A 27,418-nucleotide genomic window follows, 5' to 3' on the forward strand; every position below is an offset into this window, starting at 1 on the left:
TCTTTTATTAGTATACTTTATGTTCATATTTTACAATATAATAAGTTATATATACAGCATTAAACAGAGTTATTAGAAAGTAAGCTTTGGCAAGACCTACAGGATTCTTTTTTCAATCCTGTACATCTCTTGTATAACAATAAAAATACTGTATACTAAATAAAATAATGTTAAATAGTCTGTGTTTGCATTGGAACCATCAGTTTCAAAACCCTAACTTTTCATGGCCCCATAAACATAAAAAGAAGAAGATTCCTGTATCTTCTTTATCTTCTTTTTAACAAATAAGTGATGTGAAGTTTTAAATGGCACATAAAACATAGGAGGCAGTCCACTGAATAACACTGTAGTTACACACTGGCACAAGAAAAATTGAATGTTGATGCTTTTTTTTTTTCTTTCTTTCTTTCCCTTTTGTATTTTTTTTTCTAGTAGCAGTAGTAAAACGTGCAAATTCATGGTCTTGAAAATCATATGGAAGATTGCTGAGCTGTAAGCGGATCTAGAAATCTTATTGAAGCCTGTTGAAATCTGTATGAATTTGTCATTGATTTCAAGATAGCAAGAATGTCATACCTAAATTCAACATCAGCTAGTTAAATTTCAAATAAATGCAGCTTGCTACATCATTGAAAGAAGAGTTAAAATCTTACCAAATTTGGAATATGCAGATTAATGAAGAGTGTGTTATGATGTGAAAGAAAGAGTGGAAAAAGAATAATGAGAGGGATAGGTTTTATGTTGCAGTATGTACTTCCCATGATATACAAATCAAGTGCTGAAACAATACTAAATATAGATGTTAAAGGGTGATGCTAAATGTTTTGCACAATTATGATACTGTCGTAGATAAGATCTAGTTACTAAGTGCTGGAATAATGGCAGTTAAATTCTAGGTAATAGTAAGTATTTTTAATAGCATTTTGTTCAGTTGTGCTTTTTGGAATTTAAGAAGTACTGCTTTGTAATTGACGTCTCTTAATTTAGTGGTTGCGCTTGGTGAAATCTGTCATCACTATTTTTGCTATAAATTAGGCAAATAGGTTTGGTAACAGACACTGACCTGTGGTCTGAATGAGTTTTAGATAAATTTTAACTGTGAAAATCAGACATTAGTTTAAAGACAACCAAATCAGGTCAATTTTTGTACTTCACAAACTCACAATAATGCATTACCTTCCAGATGAGTTTAATATCACTGGTGGCTCCTGTGCTTATGGTCTAGGCTTATAGTATTAAAAACACTCTTTCCTTTGCATTTCAAGTGTCTCTAAAGAAATCTACTTTTTTGCTCTTTGTATCACATGTGCACCACTGTTGTCTGCAATTCCTCTGGTTGGAATATAATTTGATATATAGATGTCACTGTTGGAAAAGTATCTTTTTAATGGACAATTTGGTTTTGGTTTTGCTTTTTTCTTAACAGTAAAGAAAATAAGATTTTGCTCTCAACTTGCAAGGAGTAACTGCTCATTTTTACTGCCCACTTTTACTGCCCTCTTGCTAACCAGCTTGTCCTCAGCAAGTCAGCAGTTTGAATTTTTAATTTCTGAAATGTCAGTATGGACCAAGAACACATTAACGTGCGTTATGTAGATTATTTTGAAGCACTTCAATCTGTAAATAATGTTGACTCTTTTTCCATGTAGCATAGTTAATCTGAGGACTGTGCATATAAACCTATGCACATACTTCTAGATTCAACAAACCCATAATAAGTGTAGAAAATGAAGCTGGTTGGAGCAGATAGAAATGTATGTGCCTAATGTGTATTTATTGATACTATAGCTGTGGTACTGCTTCTGACTGTAGCTGTTAAACCATTGAACCCTTGAATGAAGCCCAAAGAGACACGAATGTTTTCAGAGCTACTCAATGCCTTTCCTGAAGGCCAGGCAAGAAGGGTATCAGAAGGGTTATTTGCCCTTCTACTCGTACACAGACTGCAAAATGGGTGTTTGTGTCTCCTCTTATAATCACTAACTTTTTAACATGATCATTGAGTTTAATGACATGTTTCACACCAAGCTTCTTGGGAAATTTCTGCTCTTGTTTTGGTACATGTGTTACTTCACTTTTAGAAATCAAAGAGAAGAACTTCCCTTTGGTTATTGTGAGCAGTTATGTAGAAGAAGCATCAATGTTCTTTAGTCCAGAGTCTTTGATGCAGTGCTTACTGGAATCACGCTTCTGATGTGGAAGTGCAGGCCCCAGGCAGGCATGTCAGGATGTCCCTGCTGGTTCAGGGGCTGGCATTGCTTGTGCCCACTCCAGAATGTCTGCACACAGGGATTCAACAGCATCCAGTCGCTCGATTTGCACCAGTTTGGTGAGCAGTTCGGGGATGCTGTAGCCCGCCGTGCTGATGCGGTCGAACAGCTGCATGCCGTCTGTCATCCCGCCAATCTCGTCCCTCTTCAGCCCAAAGCTCTCGGCCAGGTGACGCCACGTTTTCACTATGGCTTTCTCTGTGTTGTAGGTGGAGCTGAGCATTCGGCTGGTCTTCTCCAGGCAGTCAAATGGCAGCTCTGTAGGGCTCAGACCTGCAAAGGGATGGGTGGATTGTCAGGTGGCTCTGGGTACAAGTCTTGACATTTGTTAAAGTACAACAGATTACGCTGTTAGCAATGAACACAGCTAAAATCTTTAAGTGATACTTTATGATACATGTCTAGGTCCAAAGTTACTACTGCATATTGCCAAATTAATTCTTCATAATGACAGTAGGACATCATAATTAGGGTAAAACGTTGCCTGGAAAAGAAGTAATAGATGTTGTATGAATTCCCATGGTTGGGCCCTTTTCTTAACAATTTACTAGCTGTTAGAGAAAGTATATTGCAACTGTGTCCCTAGTGAGCAGCCCCATTAATACACCTCTGCACGTCAGCCTCAGTGTTTGAGCTCCAGAGACAGCTTTGACCCTTCCCTGAGACTGTCACCAGCAGCTGCTGAAATGTATCTGTAATTGAAAGTTGCCCTTGTAGGAAAGTGAGAAGTGAGGTGAAGCAATGATGCCAGATGCAAGCATAAAAGTCCCTGCAAGTGCTTAACTGTCATTACTATTGTGAATCTCTAGGGAGGATTTAACATTCATCCTGTGGGGAAAAGGCTATTTTCTTCTGGACATATTTTCTATGTATTCATGTTCAGAAAACAGAGGAGAAAACCAGCTACAGCATTTTTCCCAAACCAGACTTTTGCTTCTGTAGTTTTCTTGCTTCTTACTCATCAGCAATAGTTTGATGGGAGACAGAGCTCCCTGAATTACAGAATACTCATGCATGTGCACACAAAGTGTGTGTGTGTGGTGGGAAGTAAATGCAGTCACATCTCCTGTTCTGCAGAGAATTTAACTCCTGCTAAAACAGTTTAGGCAGTCAAGTGCTAAAAAGAGTCGAAACACAGCCTGGAAACTCCACATTTTGTTGTAAGATGTGGGACAGAATTTAGAGAAGCAGAGAAGATTGAGACTTGTGTCACCCTCAATCCTGACCCTCCCCAAATCACACTTTCATATTTGGAACTATTTTTTATCCGTTATCTAAAGAAATAAGACCAACAGTTTTCCTCTAGATGGGGAATGCAAAACTGCTTCTCTGCATCTTGGTGTGTTTGTCTGTCCCAAAATAGCCCACCACAACTCTTCCTGCTCTCCCAGGAAGGAAGCTCAGGCATTAGCCAGCCCAAACCCATCCTGGACACCTCTCTTGCCACAGGGCTCCTGGCAAGTGAACACAAATCAAATCTGCCTGCAGAGCATCTTCTTTGGTTTGGGACTATTTTCCAATAGATAGCCAAAGGCCTTTCTTACTTTATAGCAGATGCTTGTGATCTAATTTCATGCTTTTAACATAGGTGCAAACTGTACACTCACCTTCTGCAACATCACAGACGTTAGCATACACGTCAAGTATCTTTTTCCTTCGACTTTGAATCTAAATGAGAAGAGTTTTATTTCATTAACTTTTCAGTTACAACATTAAACAATTAGCAGACAGCAGTGAAAAGTCTGTGGGACATCTCCATTTCATGGAGTTATCACATAGTGTCCTCAAGGGTCCCATTTGATGACTCAAAGAAAATGACACAGCAATTATTCCATGAAGCATAAACATACTTCTGATTTCACTTGCCACTTCTAGAGAGCTTTCATTTCAACTTCTGGATTTTTTTGAGAGCAAGTACTTTTCTGCTCCAAGTATTTATTTTATTTTATTTCTCTTTCAGACTGAGGCAAACTCCTGAAAATGAGGACTAATCTGGCACCATATATGCAACGATTAATGTAGGGATGTCTAGGTAAACCAGGTCAGGACTGGATACTGGGAATTAAATTCAGACTGAAATTGCCTTCTTCCAGTAATCTAAGAGGATTGTTGAGGTGAGGCTCTTCCTTTCTGTCTCTTGATGTGGTCCTACTTAGTGCATTACTAATTAACTGAAATATTTTACAGATAGATTAAAAAAAAAATAATCAGCAAAGTTTTGGAGAGGAAAAATCTGAGTCCAGGGGGATCTAGTCATTTTTGACAAGAAAGAAACAGAACTGAAAACCTGACATTTTTCAAGCTAAAAATGGACACATTATATAGTTTCATTTAGCAACATATTCTTAAGTTTTGGCTTTGGATTCAATGTGGAGTGAAAACAAATGTCAAAATGTCATGAGCTCTCAGGGACTGAAATTTTCTTCCCTGTGCCAGCTCTCATTAGGACTAAGCTTTCTGAAAAGCTGTCTTTTTGATAGGACTCCAGCATTATCTCCACAAATTTGTCACTTCTCACTGCAAACAAGACTTGAATAAAAGCTCTGCTTTCAGTATTTTACTTTGTGGAAAGATTTTCCTAATTTTATTTGGGCATTTCCTCATTTTATAGAGGGCAAGGCGCATTAATGATGTGGATTAATGGACTTGCAGCTGCAGGGCACAAAGTGGCTGCTCCACCTGAAGTGAGTGCATTGTACTGCAGGGCAATGCAATGCAGACATGGAGTGATGTTCACATCCTCCTCGTGCAATTTATGTGTGCTTAATTGGCTGTGTTTCTACTCTGGGCTTGGATTATCTGTTTTAGAACCCTGCAAACAGGACATTTGCTTTTAATGGGGTTTATTAAACTCCTAAGAAAACTATTGGATGCTTATTTTCATTCTCCCTCCACTTACAGGGTAAAGAAGCAGGTTAAATGTTTCCATGAAGAATTACATGAAGTAATTCCATGAAAAATTATGCTGGATGCTCTTTTTACCAGAGCCAGAAGATGGGGAATTTTTAAACCTTAAGCTGAAAGCAAACAGGAAATGTTTAGCCTGATGATCTTTGTGGCAGCTCATTGCAAATGGGTTTTGTTATAGCTAGGAAGAAGACTTGGTTAATAGCAAGCTTCTAATTTTCTTTGTCCTTACCCTACTACTCTGAATACTCTTTCCTGTGCTAGTAATTCCCAAACTAAAGAAAATTACTGATATTCTAACTTCTGGCAACTGGCTTGATGGAGTGGAGAATCTTGATGCAATCTGCACTTTCATTGAAAAGTCTGTCTTCAGCCTTGTCAGCAGTCTTTAGTCCATGAGAATGTGTGTTAGAACAGGTCTGGAAGAAATAGTTCATGCTACCTATCTAAATGACTCTGGAGAATATATCTATGATATATGGTCTTTCAAAGGTAACCAGCTTCTTATGAAATGTTCTGATTTCATGATTACCCAAGGTGTATTATCCTATTTCAAGCCAGTGCTTACAGAAGTATCATCAAGTTGGATATTTAGAGACCTCAAAAACTTGAACTTTAAATTGTGAGCATTGGTATAGTAAGTAATTTTCAGATGGTCATAAATGTCTACAACTACAAAACCGTTTAACTTGTATTGAAATTTTGTGTCTCTGATCTCAGCTGGAAAGCAGTGTGCTTTAGAAATTTTGAGCTGATCCTCCCAACAATTTAAAACATGCAAACATGAAAAGATGCATTTTCAAACCTATTGTTTCTTAAACAATATCTGATGTTTGATATTAATGATGTGATTTGGACCTAACTATAGCCATTTTTAAATTAATTTGAAATACTGAAGAAATCTGAGTAGACACCTTCTTTTTAAGGACAGTTTGATGTTTACACAAACTGAAAGGTTGTGTGGGTGAGGTGTGGCCTTAACTGTGCCTTAAAATACTCCAAGTGAGATAAAAAGCCCTGAGCAGTACAGGCTCAGCAGGAAGAACCAAAGACCTTCCACAGCAAAACAGCAGATTACAGTGTCCTTCAGAGCACAGCAATGACCTTCAAACCACGTGTCTGTTTTTCAAAATTCCACATGGAAATCAAGCACAACAGCGGATGTTGTTGAGAAATCTGTGCCATGGAAATACTGATCAGCTGGGTCAAGGTACTCAGATGTTCTGCTGGCAGCCAAGTCCAGCCTGCTTCATTATTTTACTGTCTTTGCATTAGCTGTGACAGGGGATTGCTGTTATATGGGGGTTTTCTTTCTTGAAACTATAAAATACAATACTCCAAAAAGCAAATTAATTAGTCTTGTAGAAAATTAGATTTTTATCCCTGAACACTATACATATGCATATCTGTCATTATGCAAAGGAGATTCTATAACAAATTTGTCTGGAGAAACTCCTGTAAATCAATCTGATCTACCCTACAATGCATTTTGGCGGGTTGATAATTTATATATTTTTTTTTCTTTTAAAAATGTAGGAAAATGTTCTGAATTTTAAAATCTCAATGTAGCCTTACCCCGGTTGATTTATTGCTTGTAGAAGATTTATCTCTGGCCAGATGCACTAAAGATAACAAGCATCTTTCTGGAGTCCCTTGCTTGTCAACTGCAGCTTCTTCATCACTATCCATACTCCGGCTTAAAAGTCGTTCATTCTCAGAAGATGCATCATTTTCACTGTAAAATGAAGGATATGGTTATCTTACGGAAGCCTCTCATGGGTTGACCCCAATCATCTTCTTTTTGCTGTCTGAGAGTAATGGAATAAAAGTGTTTTCCATTTTTTAAAATGCCTTTTCTCTGAAATCCTGTGGATGCAAGGGCCTTCACCAGCCCAGTGTGTTTGTGCAGTGCCCACCAAGCCACACAGTCACAGGTAGCTTGCAAGGATCCTTTTGCAGAGGGATTTTCCAACTGAGGATGGTGTTAAGCCCACCTTAATCATGTTGCCCAGGCAGGTTTGTCTCTGCTGGGCAGAGACAAGATCAGGAAAACTACCACACCATGCTGTACAGATGATGCTAGGGACAGGGGATTTCCTTAAGGCTTGTAGCAGCTATTTTTACTCTTCCTGCCTAGAAGGGAAGGGGAACCTCAGTAAGGCCATGTGAGTGAAAGCTGCACTCAGATCCCAGAAACTGAGCTCTCAAATGAGCAAATGGAATCCCAAAAGCTGATGAATTGGTCACAGAGGGAATGGGGAGGACACAGTAGTCTCTTCACAATGTCTGTTATCATCTCCTAGAAACCCGAAGGGGAAGTGCCTTCTAAGGCATCTGGTCTTTGCCCTGCTGCAGCAACTTGCCAGCATATCCATCCAATCTGTGCACGTGTTCCACTGTATCAGGATGAATGATGACCATGTGCCTCCCCCATTTCACTGAAACTGGCACTATATTTATCTTTTACCCACCTTTTGACAGCCTTAGCTGGAGTTGCTGTAAGTTTTTCAAACTCTTCTTTCTCAGAGAATATCACAACATTATCTGTAGAACAGCAATTAGAGAAGTTTAAATTGGCAATAAGTTTCCAAACCAGTGCTTTGTGTCAGGAGCTAGTTCTGCTGGCAACCTTACTGACAAAGTAAATCTCTGTGCTATATTTTTAATTGCTATCTGAGGATTATGTGACATTCTGGAAGTACAAAAAACTAGTATAGACAATTCTTTAGTAAACTGATGAGGGTTTTATATACTCCAAAAGAGAAACTGTAATTAAGAGAAAAGTACTAAGAATATTTAAGCCCAATGTTGTCTTGGATAGAAAAAGTGAAACTAAAACAACTTTTACCTTGCACTTCTTTCTTCTCTTCTTGTGTGTTAGCCTGAGCTTCGACATTTTTTACTGAGTGGCTCTTGCAACAGGCTAGAATATATAAATATAACACAAATTATTCTCAGAAACTTTCTAAAAATAGCATTTACAACCAAAATTTTACCTGCTGGACAATTACCTTGAGCAGATGGCTTTGTTTTTACAATGTAAAACATGATGATGAGGACAATGGCAATAGCCATTATGAAGATAGTAGACATAGCAATTATAAGAGCTGTAGCCAGGTGTCCTTGTCCTGAAAGATCTGCTGGAATAAAAAAAAAAAAATGAAGGGGAAACTCTTATGATCAGAGAATAGTTAATAGTTTGCAGTCTGCTCTACACATAGTTCACATAATCCTTTGGTTGATCTGAGTCTTGCTTACTTGTTAAGCATTCAAAAACTTAGTGTTAGATCTCAAAGGCAAGTTAATTAAAAATGTCTCAAAATTTTGGTATTTATGCATAAACCAGTTAGTAGTATTCATTAAGAAATCTGATGGTATGATCCATCAGATACAAAGATATAGGAAATTGTATTTTAATATGGGAAGCTGTACATAACCAAAAGTAGAAGCTTTTGTAGCACTGTGTTCTGGAAATCAGCGTTGACAAGACGAAAACCAGTAAATATACAAAGGGAATAAAAGCTAAAATGACTGTTGATAACTGTGGCTGCCTCAAAAGCTCCAAGTTAAAAGGAGGACACAAGGCACACATAGAATAACAGATGTTTTTCTAACAGATACTTAAAAAGCAGCATGGATTGAAGGTGAATTTAAAATAAGCTATGTGAAAAGATATTTAGAAAGAAAACTTGGATGCAAAAGACTAGAATTGAAAAGGCATGAAAGGATGCAGAAAATTATAGATATGCTAAAAGGCGTGAAAGCTTTAATTTCTCTGAAAATGTGATCCTAAGTCATGTTTTCAGACAATACCAAGAAGAACAACATTGTCAGTACCTCATTAACTGCACCTTTGCCATTTTGTCTTCTTTGGTTCAAAAATTTTAAAAGCCTAATGATCATGCTGGAGAACTGTTTATGTTAGCTCAATAAGAGACTGACCATATTTGTGCATGAAGTTATTTTCATCATTCTAAGCTCAGCTTTGCTGAGGCAGTGTGCTATTTCTGTAAAGCTACAAATAATGAGCTAAATTTATTGCTGGCATCACTGGGTACAGCTCAAATCCTTTTTATGTTCCACTGACAAATGGCAGTGATGATTAACTGAGAAACAAAAATGAATTCTGACTTATTTCTAATAGCAGTTTTAGAAATCTGGGAATAGTGACAATGAAAATAGCAGCAGATATTTTCAGTTTGGTTGCACTTTGTTGATGCCATTTTCAAAACAAAAGCTGCTAAATTAACCCTGTGAGTGCATTCTTACCTTTGTGAGCATGCTGGTAAGGTGAGAAAGTGCTTGTGCCAGAGGTGCTTGGGAAAATGGCTGAAATGCCAGGGTTAGTGCCTGCACCTGCAATATAAACAAAATGCCATGAAATTCCATGGTTAGTTTGTCCAGTCAGAGGAATAGGCTGCCTCAAGGAAAGAGAGCTTGGTTGCATTCCCATTTATTAGAAGAGGACTAGTTAGTCTTTCAGCTGTGAAAGATGTCATGCACCAAGTTTTCAAAGCATTAAACCAAGTAATAACATTTGACAATAGCAAACAATAGTGCATATTATTTGGAATAAAGATGCTTATGGGAATGCTTTTATATAGAAGAGTGTTTGCATGGTATTCCAAAACAGAAAAAATATACTAGGGTTGGGAGTAAATGTTATCTTCCTTCTCAAATGAACTTTAATGCCATTGGTAAGTATGTAATGCAAACTATCAACAGACACTGAACATAATTTTCTGTCTTGGAGGCAATATGAAATTCCTTCTGCTTTGTATTAGTTACCTGTGGAAAAAAGTCCAGTAGTAATTAAATTCAGCAGACCTAAAGGCAAAAAGCTGTCCCAGTCATCTGGTAAGGTGTGCACAGCACATGGCTCCACAAGCTGGTTTGGCAATACAGTGAGTAGAGAGCTCACTGTGCCCTTCATTTGACCAAGTAAATATTCCAAGAAATCAAATCACCAGGTAAACTTGACAAGAAATCAAGTGCTCTGGAATGGTCTGAGAGATGTTCTGTGGTTAAGAACAAAGCAATATGCACATTCTTCAAATGAAGAGAAATTATTTAAAAAAAAAAAAAAAGTACTACCTAAAATAAAATGTCTGCATGTTGTGAATGAGAAATGTACACCAAAAGAGGCCACAAATCATGAGTTAGAGATGTCTTCAAAAGAAATTTTCTTTAACAATCATAAAACATCATGTTGGAAGGAAATGGATTAACTCATTATAATTGGTATTTTTGCAAATTGAATAAGGGTTTTCATAAGATTTTAAATATACTAATTTATTAATTCAGATGTATTTAATATTTTGCAAATGAAGGCTAGATTACCTAAGTCGTGCCTCTGGTCCTTTCTCTGTGGCTGATATCCTAAGAAGAATTAGTTGTGAGCTCCAGAAATTGCAATGCAGTAAGACTATCTAGGGATCAGTAAATGAAGCTGTCATCTGCTTGCAGTGGATATTAAAGACAGGTAATTTGTAAAATTTTTCAGCAATTCTTCACAAAAGTGAAGTGAATCACCCTTGGTCATGACCTCTGTGTTTACTCATTGTGGCTGGACAACAGAGGAAAAGTAGCAAATGGCCAGTGCTGTAGCCTGATACTCTCCTTCATGTTCATGCACAGCCAGTTCTTGCAGCCCCCCTGGCAAATGCAGTTACAGCCAACTGGAATCCTGCAAGGCCCTTGCAAGCTGCAACAAGTCAACAATAGCTTCTCTGACACTGCCTCTCAGTGAACACCGGCGAGCTGTGCTGCTTTTCCTGCCTGCAGTTCAGCTAACAAGCTTCAGCTCATCTCCACAAGTGAGTTCTAGCAAACTTGCCTCTCTTCCTTCACCTGAAGCATGAAGTCACTGAAGTATTTCTGCCTAATCATCTTTCAGTGCCTTGGTATTGTTAACTTTGTGGTTTTCACCTATCTGTGAAAGGAAGTAGAGCCTTTCAAAGTGGGAGGTCAGGCAGCAGCAAGCAGCACAGGAAGGGTGAGGAGGAAGGTCACCACTCTCCATTCAGCATCATCCTCACACTTCACCCAGCTCCACCCCACACAGGGCAGGGCGTGGTGCCCACACATCCCTGTCCTGTGCACCCCAGGGAGAGCCTCCAGCCCCAGAGCCTACGTGCACATTTCCTTTCATGGGAACAGAGCCACCTCCTTGGTTCTGGAGTGCTGGCATGGCAGAATCAAGGCTGGGGCTGGAATGTGGAAATGGCCTTTTACACATGCCTGGGTGGGAGTTACTCCTCACACATATTTTAAGTCTACTATCAAATTTAATAATTTGGCATATCCATTATGAGCCAAGATTTTTCTTTAGATGTGGCTTGGAAAAAAGTGCCAATTCATGCACCTGCACTACAAGAGGAACCAAACTGCCACCTTCTGTGGAATTTCAGTTTATATCCCTTTTGTATGGGCAAAAAGAAACAGCTCATAGCTGCAGCTTTTTCCCAGTTGTTCCTGTGCACATCCAGTGCTCCATCCCAATCACATTATTAATTCTGCTTCCAATATAGATGACACATAATCTATAAAGACTTAGATATAGCTCAGGCAGAGACATCTTAAGGTGTTATAGCACTCCATATGGAAACAACTCTGTTTTTTAAATAAAGACTGATGGTTGTAATATAGCTGTGCAAAAGAGTGCTTTATGTTCCTAGACACCTGTATGTAATACTGTAGGAATGTGATAAAGAAATTAGGAAAAAAGTTTATCACTGGTGGTTGGTCAACTTTTGCATTATAAATGTTTTTATTAAAAAAAATCGATTCAGTTGTAACTTTCTTGGAGTCTAAATAGAGTTTCAATTTTAAAAATGCTCCATACTTCTTGTTTAAAAGAACAATTGAATCTGTATTCACTTTTGAATGTTTGGGGATTTTAACTCAAAAGATAGCTTCAACTTAAATTGCCATGCAGCTGTTCTTTCAGGAAACAAATGCTGGGCAATAAAATACTTTTTTGTTGTTATTTCAATGAACCTTTCTGCTTTATGTAACAGACTATTCCAGTTGTTCTTGCACCATGAGACAGAACTTACAATAAGAAGTGACAAAGCAAACTACCAGATTTGTGAGAGGAGGAGGGGGAGGGTACAGGGAAAGGAGGTTTTACCACCATGCCCCCTTGCAAGTGTTTGTGAGTGAATAAAATCTGGTGCAGTAGGAGACCATATGTGCCCCTGACATATATTGCTGTGAGTATCAGCTTACTGGTCCATTCAAAGGACTGCTGCTCACAACTAGCAACAGATTTTTTTTTAAGTCTATTTAATACTTAATAATATGTTATAAAAATCCCCAAAGTGTGTGCACAACAGACTATTGGAGAGATCATAAAATAAAACACATTTAAAAATACTGGTGTCTATACATTTATCTATTTCTTGCTCTTGAGTGCAGCTTGCTTTCTCCTGATGCATCCCTCCTCTCCCAGGCATAGTCCAGCCAGAAATGGCACAGATGAGCTGTGAGTGCCATCACTGAGACTCTTTTAAGGGCTGAAGAAGGATAAAGCACACATGCAAATAAGTAACTATCAGCATGAAATATGAGATGAAAAATAAATATACTGAGTTGAAATTCAATAAAAGTAGACAGTTTATGGCTGACAAAGTTAAAACTGGATTTTAACTAAAAGAGTCATAAATAAAGACCTAAATATGTAGAAAGCAGGGGTCAGAACTTTTATATAATGTAAATCTGTATTCAGGCACTTACACAAAAGGTTTGCTTTCAAACTTAGGGAAAGAACACTTCAAATAGAATGCCTGTGCACTTGGAAAGCCCTGGAAGCTAAAGCAGCTGCCAAAGCCCACCTGCTTTCTGAGGTGCCTACATATGATTTCAGTAACCAAGCATAAGCCAACTCTGAAAATCTCACAAATCACTGATAACAGAACATATCCTAGGCTATGAAGGATTGCCTGAGTCATCTTTATTTTACAAATATTTTCTGGAGTCACAGGTAAATACTTCAGCTAGTTAGGTAGCTATTATACCAGGAAGGGCATGAAGTAAATTAATTGCTGAGAATTAAACTTCTGAAATGATGATAGGAAAGTTCCCCCAAATTTTGTTTTCAGTCTGGTCAATCTCTCTGTAAGTAACCACATCACATAAAAGGAAATATTTTTTTGCTGTTGTGCTTTTAAAATGTCTATAGCTACTCTATTTCTCTCTCTATATTGCCAGGGCAGGGAAGTGATGCTATTTTAGGTCACATGGCCTTAGTCTGACAATTTATTTGCATCTGTTGAAGTTTTGTTTAGGACTCACTGGGAGCTGTAATCATTGCACAGCACTGGGAAGTCATAGACAAACACTCCATTAACTAAGCCTCTGTCCAGGAATTCAGTGTTATCACCCCTTTTTCTGTGCAACATGAAGGGGATAGTTGCTATTTAAACTTTGCTATCATGACTTTAGAGGAAGAGAACAGACCTGCCTGGAGCTGGTCTCCCATTTCCCCCATTTCTCCCATTTCTGGTGGCCAGCCTGTTGCAATGGGTGGTACAAGGCTGCAGCTCTGCAGGTTTTTCAGCTCCTGAGCCCAGTCAGAGCAATCCTGCAGAGACCTGCAGTGTCTCCCACGGGCAGGTGGTGCTCACTGTGGGAGCTGCAGCTCCAGCACCAGTGAAATCAAAAGTCATTGGAGTGGTTTTTTGGGAAGAATTGTGCCAGGACCACACAACCTCCTGAGGGATACCTGAGCTCAGCTTTCCCAGCTGCTGAAGACAGCAAAGCTCACATTTTCTTCTCAGATCCCTCCCGTTGAAGGCTGATTGCTGAAGCTGGCCAATTTTATCCTAAGGTTAGGTTCCTTTCCTGATATGGACACATCCCTAGGGGAGGAGAATCAGGCCATACCACCAGTGAATAATAAAGCTTGGCCTTCAACATTTCTCCCAGTACACACGTGAAGAGGAAATGGGTGTTCAGAGATCAAACAACTCAAAAAAAAAAAGAAAAAAAAGTTTGTTAGTTCCAGATAACGAGCCTGTTCGTTTGTAGGCATAATTTGAAACAGAAGGAAAAATGGTCCTGATGTTGATTATATTACAAAAGGATAAAACTGGCAAGGAATGGAAATATTACAAAGAATGGAAATTTAAAATAAAAAGCTCTGAAATAATTATTTTAACTAATACAGTGGTTTTGGCATTAAGCTTGTTTGTTTTAAGCCATTCAATTAAGGAGGCTGAGTTTGGATGTACCCTGGTGATTACAGCTTGTCACACTAAACCATCAATTGTTAGCCAACTGTTCCATCTCATCATTTAGTTATTTTTGAATTTCTAATGATACAATAACAAAAATTATTTTTTCTATTTCTAAATGTCATTTGCTTTCTGATATTTAAAAAATAGCCTGACTGCATATATTTTCCTTTATTGATTTTTTTTAAAAATAAATTTCCCCAAGCTATCATTGGTAGATGTGAGACCTAAAAACCTACACAGACTAGTTATTGTATTTGTTTTCATATATAAATCCAGCAAAAAAGGTGAAATAAAATGACATGAAGTATTTTATGCACATACACATTTATTAATATATATAGTAGATTAAAAATAAATCCCTCAATCAGTTGCTGAAGTTCTCTAGACCAATAATCTGTGAGCGGAAAAGGATTTGTATATTTGATGTAATTTTGTAAATTCAACTTCAAAGTAAGTGTTCCTAAAGTTATTGTAGCAAGGTTTGATTTTGTTTTTCTCCAACAAATTTGAATTGGAGTGGCAATTCCAATTCCAAGTGGTGGAGAGAGTTAATATACATAAACTAATTGAGAGTTTCAGCTGCTAAAAGACAAAATCTCTTCCAGCAGTAACTGTGTCTCTCTGCCAGAGAAACTCCATATATGGCTAAATCTTCTGTCTTTTGCATATATTTTTATACTGGATAAAAGAAAAAGAAAACAACAAAAACACCCAACATAATCAGAGGCCTGAAGTGACTCCAATTCCAGAGGTGTTGATGGAAAATGCAGACCATTAACTGTGGGAAGCCACATCTTAGAGTGCTTTGGTGCTCATTATCTTAATGGAAAACCTGCCTCCCCTTTCTTCTGCAGTGCTGTTATTTATCAGAGAGGTATCAGATCCCCATTTAGTGCCAGCAAGGGGCACTGATGGCTCATGCTGTGCCTCAAGCACAGCTGGAGTTCTCACACCTTTGGAGTTTTGCGTTGTGCTCCTCTGTGCTCAGGACACAAGCTCCTGCACAGGACTCGAGGGAGTTGCATGTTGAGAGCCCAGGAATCTCACATAGCTGTTTCACAGTGCACAGCAAGGGGCAAACTGGAGTCTTTATGGTGATGTTCACCTTTTCCACAGTAAGGAAAAGCTTTCCTGCTACACAGCACACGTTATGCTCATGTATGCACAGCCCTTTCCCCCATCTGCCCTCTGCCCACAAGCTGCCACTGAAGCCTGGTATTCCTCCCAGGCTGCAGAACTCCCATCCTTCAGACCAGTGATATTTTCAACACCATAAACTGGTGACATTTTTGCCTCAATTAAACCTCTAGCCTCTGTGAATCATCTCCCTTTCCTCCCTCTCTTTTCCATGCTATTTTGTGCTATTTATGTCTCACCTCCTTTGAGAGGGAAAAAACCCAACAAGGTGACACAGGCCCATCAAGGAATTTCTTTCTCACTTCCAGTCCTTTTTACACTAATATTTCCAGATGCTGGGGCACGGGTGTTCATCTTGTGTCCTTGGCCATTTCAAGTTTTATTGACTGCATATGAGCTGAAAGATATTTGCTTACCCTTTGATCAAACCAAAATACCTTTCTGCCAGATGAAATGTGTCATCAGACAGATTCCCTGAGCAAGTTTCCATGCAGGGGCACACACCCCTGGACTTGGCCATGTGTAACACATAGTCCAGGCACTTTCCCAGCAAGGAATGTTTACAGCTAAGGAGAGCACCACTGTTCTCCCATCCTGTCTCAGCCCTAATGAAGGTCTAAAGCAGGATTTATCTGCCCTCACTTTTCTATATAGAGTTGTAAATTCAGAGCTTGTCACCTTGAACTTCCTATTTTTAAATAATTTGTCATTCTCATTTCCTTGTGACCTGCTGGGTCACCTTTCTCCAATGATGTGTGGGAGAGTTTGAAGAATAGGAGCTCTGGGGAAGAGGCAACACTGCTGTAGTGGGAGATTTAGGCTCCTGAATGCTGTTCATTGCTATTCTGAAGTCTCAAAGAGGGAACAGAAGACTCCTGGAGCCATTTGGAGTTTTCATACTGGATTCTCCAACCTGACAGCCAGTTAATAAACAGAGGTTGTTCTGCACAAAGGAACCATTCCCACCAAAATGCTGGTATTATCCTTCATGTGACAAAAACTTCATCCTCTTGTTAGGTTATGTGCTTGGAGTGCAGCACCTAGATGAGTTTGGAACTTGCAAACCTCAAAAAATTCCACAGTTGTGTAACACTAACATGTCACCTCTTCTTTGCTCTGACTGGTATAATCTGATGACAGTGAAATGTGTGAAAAAAATCATCTGCTAATACTAGATTTTACACTGCCTTCCACAGCAACAGGGAGCATTTCAAGGGGTTCCTGCAACAAGGCTGATTTTGCCACTGGAACAGAAATTAATGCCTATGAATTGGGGCACTGCCATTCCAAACGGTGTCTGGAGATTTAGATGTCATAAACCAAATTACCTGAGTTTATTGGATTGAGGGACTTGGAATTTGAGACATTTTCTTGCTTTTTGAACACATGTAATCAAATGGTTGGCTTCACAGACTTAATTAAAATGGAAATATTTAGTCCTTCTAGGGCTAATGCTTTCTTTTATCTTAGTACCCAACCAATTTCTTGGTTTATGCACCTGCCTAAATTCATCACAAAGATAATACATATTTATTCTTGTGCTTATCAAGCTAAAAATTGCAAAGTGATCAGTTGTGCTGATCATACTTTCCTCATAGAAACACATTAGCTGTTGTATCTGCTAGATATCCTACAAAAGACAAAAATTTGTTTTCTTTTAGGTGAGTAATAGTCATAAGATCTGGTAGTTTCTTCCCAAATCAGTAAGTCATACCATGTCTGTGCTACTAACAACCTGTTTCAGCATGTGTTTGAGACAGACCATTGGAGCTGAAGAAGGGATTAATTTCCAGCTATGGTTCTATTCCCACCAGTGGGGCAGCCAGGTACATCTGCACCCTCTTACCTTATCCCCTCATGACCCACCATGACTTTTTGTGCTGGCTGTGGCTGAGGTACAGTTACTTTTATTAATAGCAGCTAGTATGGGGCTGAGGTTTGGATTTATGTCCAAAAAGGTATTGATAATTCAGAGATATTTTCAATATTTCTGAGCAGCAACTTTTGTGCCTCTCACCCCACCCACCTGGGAGGGGGCTGGGGGTACACAAGGAGTTGGGAGGTGACACAGCCAGGACAGCTGACCCCAAGTGACCAGAGGGATATCCCACGCCATGTGGTGTCACAATCAGCACATAAAGCTGGGGAGGAGGTGGAGCATGGAATGATGTTTCTTGTGTTCCCAAGCCATCATTACATGTGATGTAGCTCAGCTTTCCTCAGGATGGCTGCATATCAAACTGCCCATGGGAGGTGGAGAATGGATTCCTTGTTCTGCATTGCTGGATGTGTGTAGCTTTTCCTTCACCTATTTAACTGTTTCTATCTCAATCATTGACTTGTCTCACTTTTTCCATTCTGGTTCTCTTCCCTGTGTAGGGGGGAGTAAGTGACTGGCTGCCTAGGGCTGGACTGTCAGCTGGGGTTAAACCATGACCTTCCCACCCTTGTGTTTTCACTTACTTCTGCACCTTCTTCCCATATCTCACATTTGGGTCCTCCCTAGCACCCTTACCTCACCTCCTAAGCAGAGGTTATCTCACCAAAACCACGCTCACCCTGCCCTTCACCCACTCCCACTGTCTCAGGCAGAAGGGCACTCTCAGGGCTGGGTGGGTTCCTGCAGGCAAGTGGGATGAGCAGCTGTACAACAGAGCAGTCACTTGGCATGCAGACAGCTCAGGGAGATGCCTCTTCTGGGCTGCTGCTCCTCACCAGGAGCTCTGTGAGGTGGTGACCATCCCCCGGCTCCTCTGAGCTCTTAAACTGTAGGAAAGGAGGTAGATGTTCACATCCTATCCTCCTTTAAAGACTCCCAGAGCACCAGTGATACACAGTCCTGCAGTGTCTGAATGAAGCAATTGCTATTTGTGTACATAAATAAATGCTCCAGGACTTTCAACTCCTGCTTTCAAATCAAGCAGAAAAAATACTGCAATTCCTTTTCAGGACAAAGATTTCTAAAAGAAGAGAACAGACAAGATTTTTGTTTTAGACGCATCAGGTTTTGCTGGAGAAGTGCTCCTTTTTTTTTCTGTTTGTTTGGATTTTACTGTTGTTTTGTTTTAAAGCTTTTTGTCCTGATCTTCTCCAGATTCTCCAAGAGGAATGTCAAAGTAACTTGGTCATTCAGAGAGAACCTCAGTTTTCCTTTCCTTTTTCTCACTTCCTTTTCCCCCTAAAGGAGACAGCAGTTTTCTGGGGGGTTGCCCCTGCAGGACAGTGCTGGTGTGAGCTCTCCTTCCTCCCCATGGCACGAGGATGGATAATGAACAAAATGAACAGGTACCTCTAGGGTGTCACATACACATTCATACATGATTTCTTTAATTAGCAAACTACAGACCCTTTTCTCAATGTAATCTACAGAATAATTCTCTGATCAGTGCTGATCACCAGACATCAGTGTCAACCCTTGAATCACTTTGCAGCAAAAGGATGTGAAAAGGTGTGTGATGCCCTTTTACTCCTAAAAATTACAAATATAGAAATTGTCCCATGTTTTCTTCATGTGAACTGAAACTCAGTTAAAAAAAATACACAGACATGGGATCTCCTGGACCCATGGTTAAGTAACCCTAATAAGTTCTGCATGGGATATCTTAACAGATGAAAACTGGAGAAAAAAAATGAGCAATAGAAGATTCTAAAATCAAAGATTCTGATTTTTCCTCAAGTGATAAAAATTCATTTTGTTGGCAAGGCTAGTTGGAAGTCGAAATTGCTTAACTGGAGCTGAGTTTATTGTTTGAACATAATTATCATCACTGTAAGATTTCACACTGAGCTTCCAGATGATTTTGAGTCAAAACCAGATGAAATGCACAGAAACATCAGAACACTTACATTCCTTGGTGTTGGGAGGTGCCAGCAAGCACGAGTAGCAAACCATCCCATAGATGTTCCGAGGTCTGTTTTCCAGCATGTAGTAACTGCAGTGAAGGGCAAGAAGAGGCAAAACAGTGCAAATTAATATGATATGACTGAACATGGTTCTGCAGCAACCAATTATATGGAGATAAAATCATTTAAAAAAACTTTTATAAGAAATTTGAGGCAAAGATTATTCTTTTTTTTTTTTTTTTTTTTTTTTTTTTTTCAGATTGCCTGAATAGAGACTGTGTTTCTCTTCTTCCTTTCCTCCTAAAATGTAATTAATCAAACATCTAGACATGACAAGAAGTGGTAACATTGCCTAAAACAACATTCGTCTCCCTGCTGAGTTCAAGCTGCAGTTTACAGCATGCCCTGAAATAAGATTTTTCAAAATAAGAGAATACAGTTTTTGAAGCAGTAATCTTTCAAGCAAGACCACCAGCTGGATATGTTGGCTAATTTTACTCACGAACACTCTAAGAATAACTTCTGTAATCTTAGAACCAAATCTGAGCCAGATCATAATAAAAATATACAGGAAAAAACCACCCTCACAGGGCAAAGCAGATTAGGTTTTACAGGTTTGGTTTGGGTTTTTTGTTTCCTTGCTGTATTGTTTATAAATTAGTCCTTGATAGTGGAATTACAGTGCGAAGGAAAGGTTGTCATAATTTGAATTTCTGGGCTGCTAATAAAGTTAGTGTTGAAATAAGGTAATTGGCTACCCAGGAGTTGGATCCACATGCACCCTAATGAGTAATTCCATCAGAATCATACATATGTTGATGTAACATCATACTGTTGATGTTGCGGATATGTCTTTACAAATCACTTGTAAATCACTACATATTTTAATGAAGAGATGAATAAATTCATAATCTGTTCTGTGTAGACAGGCACTCAACACTACAAACATTTTATGTAACTGGGGATCTGTTTTCTGCTCTTATATACCTGCCCATGCATGTGAAGTATGGGGTTTTTCTGGAAAATGTATGTATGCATTGTTAGGAAATCAATGCTGCTGGAACTGTCCATCAAAATCAGTTGGTGCATTAATGAATGACAATAAGAGATCTAGGTCCAGGAAATGGAATACACAGAGATGCAAAGGGGACACAGAGACTGGAGGAAATTCAGAGAACAGGGGAACTATATGTTTCCTCATTTCTTCCTTACTAGTTTTAAAAGATTCACCCTCACTTCTTCCTTCAAATATCTCCTGTGCCCCATATGCCACTCTACCATATTCTTAGGAGCAAAACTTCATCTTTTGTCTCTTATGGGGGCTACATAATTTTAGGTTGTAAAGCAGTGAATAAATACACAGGAAAAGGCTGCCAAACCACTAAAGAGTGGAAGCCCAAAGATACAAATAAATCTATGAAGAAAAATACAGGACAGTTAGGATCCACAGTCTAATATCTGTGCTGGTTTAGAAAAGACAAACAATCCTTCTAATACTTAACTAAATCAGGCTGGTGGAATAATTCTTGGTTTTCGCCAAGAATTTTGAATTGGTGTGTTGCCATCTCACCAATGCAGAATGGTGGAGGACATGTGAAGAAAACTGAAGAGGATGCTCATGGCAGTCAACAATTCACTCACATGAGTAGGAAACTCTGCATTTGCAAGCAATAGTGACTGGCATTGGTACTGGCAATGGATTTGTGTTTCTGGTTTAGTTTCCAATGCACCAGATATTAAAGGTAATGTTGGAAATATGTGATAGTTTTATATCACCAACTATGGAGAAGTGACCCACTAGAGACAAAATGAATTTTCACAGTATTACTCTTCCATTATGATATTTATTGTTTCCTTCCTTGGCACCTGCCAGACTCAGGTTTGGAGGGGCTACAGGCAAAACTCAAGAATAGATTGAAAAATGGACTTGTTTTCCTGCTTAACACCACATTGGCTTATCTTGGGCTAACCTTGATGGTGTCATTCCAGACCTGGGGACTTGGACCTGGATTTAGGTCTGCCCAAACAGGAACAGGGAGCCTGGACTGGGGCAGGAGGTGGGGAGGGGTGGGTGCTGAGAACAGGGGTCAGTCTGCAGAGAGAAAAGGAGGAGTATCCTTGGCAGAGGCATTTCCTGCTTTTTCCAGAACAGCAAGGGTGGGACTTGGTTTCATTAGAAATTCACTGGTTAAACTCTTCATGCAAAAAACAGAGAAGCATTCACTTCTTCTCCTACAACCTCTCAGAGAACTGATCCTGCATTTGCTGTAGCCATGGATAAACACATGAAATGGGGAAGTGTCAGTAGCAGAGGCATTTCAACTGCATTTAAAAAGAAAATTATCCCATTGTAATTATGTCTTGTGAAGGGACTGGAGTCTTACCCCAAGCTGAAAATAGGTGCTGGGACAGCCTAAGGGATATGTATTATTTATACATGACCTGTTCTTACTCCTTACGGCCACTACTGAATGAAGACAGACGACCCTTGCTCTGACCTGCCAGTGTTGTTGTTGGCTGTGATCTCAGTCACTCTCCAGGAACACCTAATGGATCACCCCATTGATGGAAACAATCTGAGTCACACTGATTTCCATGTTCTTAAACTGTCCTATTTGGCATGAGAAGAGCTTCTGGGCAGGGAGCAGAGGACAAAGCCTGCAGTGTCCCAGGAGGCTCAGTCCAGGTACCTCTGGAGTTCACTGGCAACTGGACTTTGGTTTTGAGCATCACAGCTATTAGGAACTAAGCCTTTAAAATCTTCCCTGTCTTTCACACTTCTTGTGAGCCTGACAGTGCTATTTTTATTTTATATGAGAGGGAATACAAAGAAGCAGTGAATGACCTCTCCTCTTGTACCAAAGGTCTCTCTCTTCCCTAAAATTTGTCATCAGTAATAATGAAAAAAAAGAAAATAAAAGGAAAAATATAGAATTATCCACTACTTATTTTAAGATAAAGTACAGAGGATGGCTCTTGCAACCACTGGAAAACGTTGCCAGTTCAGCAGTATTTTGTCTGAAAATTTTCATCCAGAATGCTCATATGTCATATGCTCATCTTTTCCTCAGGCTTCTTTAGTGAGCTGGTGAAAAATAGCAAAGGGATGAGATGTCCTTAAGTGCAGTGTGGGCTGTTACCTTAGGCAGGCCTGCAGTGTGTTGTGGAAGCAGTCCTCTAAAAATGGAAACCTTGCTTTTATCCCTCACATCCACTCAGGGGCTCTCTGAGGTTTACTGCCCAGGCAAGGGAGCACCCTGCCAGCTGCCACCCACCCTGGTACCTGGCTGTCCCTGTGGCACAGGGGACAATAAGGACAATCAGCTGCTCACTAGCTCTCTGCTCTGACACACAGGCTCTGCATTTACCCCACCAGCACACAGGAGGAAACTCTGAGGACTCTTAAGTAGCATGAGGAGTCAGGGCAGCTTCAGAGCTTGTTTTAGCTCATATTTAGTTTATCTTGAGAATTCCATCTATTCAAGCATGGGCTGAGAGGGTGTTTCTCCCTAACTGCTGGCTTTGCCAAACAATCCCAGGAGCTGAGCGTTGCAGGAGGGGCACACAGCCAGATTCTGGCAGACCAGTTTCTGCTACAGGCTACACCTGTGCAAACACGATGCTTTGAGATTTCTCCCCAAGCACCAGCTGTGCAAGCTGATTATTTTCAGCCAGCACCCTGCTCCCACCTGGGTGACCTCATTAGTCCTGACAAAAATTGCAAAACAGCAACTGTGACCACTATTTAAGTTTCTTGCTCTTTATGATGTATGAGGGCGAGTCAAGAGGGAGCTTTTTTCAAGTCACATCATCAGTCTGTTTGGCTGGCAGCTAGACAAGTCCTTCATTTTATTTGTAAACTGTGAATATTTCACACAGACTTACTGTTAAAATAAACCTGGAAGCTTGCAGGGCCTCTTTAAGAGGGCTTCCTGTGCTATAGGGAATGTGGGTTATACAGCATCTACAAACTGCACAAAAGCCAAATGTCAGTAGGAATTACTCTCTAAACCAAAGAGATACAGTGGCAGAAACTGAAGAGACATGTAAGGTGAAGTTGTATTTTACAGTATTTACTCAGCCTACAAAAAAATCAAGAGTGCAAATATATGCTTGGGTTTGCAGACTTTCAGATGCAATATTTTCAAGGATATGCATATCCAATGTAGCAATTTCTTTCTCACCAGTATTATCAGAATTATACCAAGTGTAAGAGACCATTACAAAGATGGACTTAATCAACAGCACCTGTTTTTAGCCCCTTCAGCCAGCCCTGAAACTTGTTTTGACTCTGAACCACACTTCACACACTACATTAACAGCCCCTTAGACTCCATGCTGTTGTGTAGAAAGGACCTAAGAGACTAAAATGCCTTGGTAAATCTCACTGAACAGCTATGTTAGCTAATACTGTCAACTGCTGACAAATGTGCCAGCTGTTCACATCTGGAGAGAAGATATTTTATGCCCCTAAAGATACTGCAGTGCCAGCATAGACCCTACAGGGTATTTAAGGCGCTGTCATGCAGCTCATATGGGAGGCAGGACATAGAAGGTGACCCTCTGAAGCTACAGCTGGAGGCCAAGCTGGATTTCTTGGAGCATTTAAAATGGCACTGCACACTTTTCCATTTCTAGTAAGAGAAAATTTTTCTAGTTGTTCCAAACAGATATTTCTTCAGTGAGATTTCAGTAAGATTAAAAACATCTTTAGGGTCCCTTCCAGGCCTAACTATTTTATAAATCTGTTTATTAAACTCACCAATGCTTTTGAGACATTTAAATGTATTGTTTTAGCAGAGATGAAAAAGCATAATTTGCCAGTATTGTACCTACAGTCAGCTTTGACATGGAGAGGCTGTCAGAGATTTTGACATTAGACAAGTACTTCCCAATGCCTTGGGTGGAGCAAAGATCCATGGATAAGTCCTTACCCTGGGAGACAGGGACCACACTCTGCATCATTCTCCTGATCCCCAGGTGTCATGACTGTGGCTCGAAAAAACCCCTCGCAGTCCTTGTGCCGCCTGCATATCTGGTAACCTCCTTTGGAAAACTTCTCCGAAGGGCAGGGGATGCAGCCATAGTCCTCATCTTTGGTGCCATATCCACATGTCTGCAACAACACACAGTCACTCAGAAGCAGTCTTGTCCTGCACACCAGCTTCTAGCAAAAGAGAATGTTCACAGCCTGCCCCATTGGCTTTGCAGCACAAAGGGAGAGGAGTCTGCTCTTTGGCCTGTTAGTGTCTGTCCTAAAAAGACCATGCAGGGATATAAGGATGGATACAAGGATGCAGCACATTGTGTGCTGGAGAGGGAGAAGGGGAACTGGAGCATCATACTGCTTGTAAGTGGCCCCCATACCAGTTCTATCACAGTCCAGCAAATTGTGGAAGTAAATTTCAGCTGCTGCTTGCATAGAAAGCAAGCTAAAAATGGAAGAGTAGAGAAGACTCCTACAGGAGAAACACAGCTGCAGCAGGGCTAGCAGAAGTTTCAGCCTAGGAGACCCCAGAGGGAGCAGCCCAAAAGGCAATGTTTGGATGAGATTTTGTAACCTCTGAACTCACATGTCCCAGCTGAACACTACGTTTAGATTAAATAAAACCAACTGGTTATTATTCAAACATACTTGTTTGGGACTACCCATTGTACAAAATGCTTGCAATAGGATGTTTATCCCATTAAAACCAAACAGGATTCAGTAAATTATTTTTTTTAATAAGCAAAAATTATCTGCTGTAAATCAAGTGGTTACTTAGAAATGATAATTTAAAATATTGCAGAAACATCCAAGTTTCTCTAATGCCAAAAGATCTTAGCAGGAGAGCAAAATTACCTTTTTAAATTTTGCCTGTGTTTAATTTTGGTTTAATTTTGTGTATCAATGTGAGGGGCCAGCAAGCAGACCAGACTGACCTGTTTGTCACTCTGTGTTGGAATGTCAACATCAGACTCTACATAACTACTGAGACGAGAACAGACAGACAGAGACTGTGTATGGAACTTCTACCTTTTAATTTTTGCAGTATCCCTGTCAGCAGGCTGCTCCTGGTGTGGATTGCTGGTGAGCAAGCAGGATGCCTCGCTCCCACGGCACACTTGGAGCTGTGAGTGCTCTGCTGAGGCATCCATTGCCTTCCCCATTTCCTTTCCTACCACTGCTTCCCCATAACAAAGCATTTGGGTTGTTGCCTGGGTGTTCCCCCCAGCAGCAGCAGCAGCTGAATTACCATGTAAGGCTCTTCTCCCGGCTCGCACTTGGGGCAGTCGTGGCACATGCCCATGGTCTGGTTGTAGTACTCGTTCTCACCACAGTTGGAGTATTCGGCACTGGCAGAGTACACCAGGGACACCTGTCACCAGAGAGCATTCCAGAGTCTGTCACTGCCACTGCCATCGTCCTCCATGCCTCACCCCTCCCCTCGCACAGCTGCTGTGGCTCAGCAGGCAGCAGGGCCAGCACTGCAGTGTGAAGCACCCCTAAAGCTCAAAAGCAGAAGTGGTATCACAGTATCACAGAATCACAGTATCACAGTATCACAGAATCACAGGGTTGGAAGAGACCTCCAAGATCACCAAGTCCAACCCACACCCTAGCACCTCAACTAAAACATGGCACCAAGTGTCACATCCAGTCATTTTTTAATGACTCCAGCACCTCCCCAGGCAAAGCATTCCTATACTTTATTATTATTTCTGTGAAAAACTTCTTCCTAATATCTAACCTATATCTCCCTTGACACAACTTAAAATTGTATCCTCTCATTCTGTCAGTTGCTGCCTGCAGAAAGAGACCAACCCCACCTGGCTACAAACACCTTTCAGGAGGTTGTAGAGAGGGATGAGGTCACCTCTGAGTCTCCTTTTCTCCAGGCTGAACACCCCCAGCTCCCTCAGTCATTCCCTCTAGGACAATAGGTGACACTATTTAAACGGAAGCAGATGCAGGTTTCAGCAGCCTGGTACTTCCAGGAGTTTCTCAGAGACTGACATTCATGCTTGCTGGCACTGCCACTCCTTAAAACACTGGAGGCCAGGATTCCTGACCTGTTAACTCACATGCTCTCCCACACAGGCAAATGCCCAAGTTCACACCCTCCTCACTCCCAGCTCTAATGAGCCTTCATAAATGTGACTGCAAGGGACAACTATAACAACCAGAGATAAAGCACTGCCTCAAGCCTCAGCCACAACAGGGCTGTGCCTCATGTGACACCCAGGTTACTGCTGTACTGCTCTTCCAGCACCTTCTATCTCTGCTCCATCCTGGCTCTTTCTCCTTCCCCCTCCTCCCTGGCAGGCACAGTTTAAACAGCACATTCTCAGGTGTTCTATGGAATGAGAATGAAAATGATCACTGCATTGAGGTTCAGTCCCTAGGTCACACGTGGCTCTGCCACAATTCACAGGTGGTTCTGAATAACCCAAGCAGAACCCTGTTATCTTTGCACTCTAGAGAGACATGCACACAGAAATACCCACCATCAGGAAGGGGAACACGTGAGTCCATTTACGTTCACCCAGGTGAGCCATGCTCTCTTGATACTTCACCTGAAAAGACAGAATTGGTGATTGTTTATGAACATGGGTAAATATTTGTGTGTGTTGCCAAAATAAGAACAGAAGGGCTCATAAGCAGAACAAAGGTTACATGGGAGCAATGCCCAGAGGTGTAAACACAGAGAGGGGGAGATGTGCACGTGCAGTTATGCACACACAGACACCACACACCCTTACTGCACATCTCTTTCCTCTCTTTGAGAACATAATGGCAGGAGGGAATGCAGCCTTGCCATATTTACAAAAATCTGTGAAAGATGAGGAACCAAGTCTGAATTCTGGCTCCTCTCAGCTTGCAGAGAAACCTTCCCAGGGAGGAATGGAGGGAGGTTTGACCACTAAATGAGGGAGGGCTGGGGATCAGTAGCCTGGTTTGTGTCCACACCAATTAGGGCTTGACCACACTACATCAGGATTGTCTGGGAAAGATCCATGTGGAGCAGTCAAAGCAGGGCC

General features: G+C 40.5%; 1 protein-coding gene across 2 annotated transcripts; it reads right to left on the reverse strand.

Annotated features, from left to right (window-relative positions):
- EDAR (ectodysplasin A receptor) lies at positions 1 to 26,949 on the reverse strand. Of its 2 annotated transcripts, none has more exons than XM_056488742.1 (11): positions 26,885 to 26,949; positions 25,633 to 25,755; positions 24,331 to 24,512; positions 19,400 to 19,485; positions 9,447 to 9,533; positions 8,189 to 8,314; positions 8,026 to 8,100; positions 7,649 to 7,721; positions 6,753 to 6,912; positions 3,878 to 3,938; positions 1 to 2,543 (listed from the first exon to the last, which is right to left on the reverse strand). In XM_056488742.1, exons 1-11 carry the CDS (start codon positions 26,933 to 26,935, stop codon positions 2,224 to 2,226), a joined length of 1,344 nt encoding a protein of 447 aa, XP_056344717.1. In that variant the 5' UTR covers positions 26,936 to 26,949; the 3' UTR covers positions 1 to 2,223. The 2 variants fall into 2 exon arrangements, with proteins under 2 accessions (XP_056344717.1, XP_056344709.1); XM_056488734.1 differs by having other exon boundaries at positions 8,189 to 8,317.
- Between the last annotated feature and the right edge of the window lie 469 nt (positions 26,950 to 27,418).

The sequence above is a fragment of the Oenanthe melanoleuca genome, chromosome 1 (genome assembly GCF_029582105.1).
Source record: "Oenanthe melanoleuca isolate GR-GAL-2019-014 chromosome 1, OMel1.0, whole genome shotgun sequence".
Lineage (NCBI taxonomy): Eukaryota > Metazoa > Chordata > Aves > Passeriformes > Muscicapidae > Oenanthe > Oenanthe melanoleuca.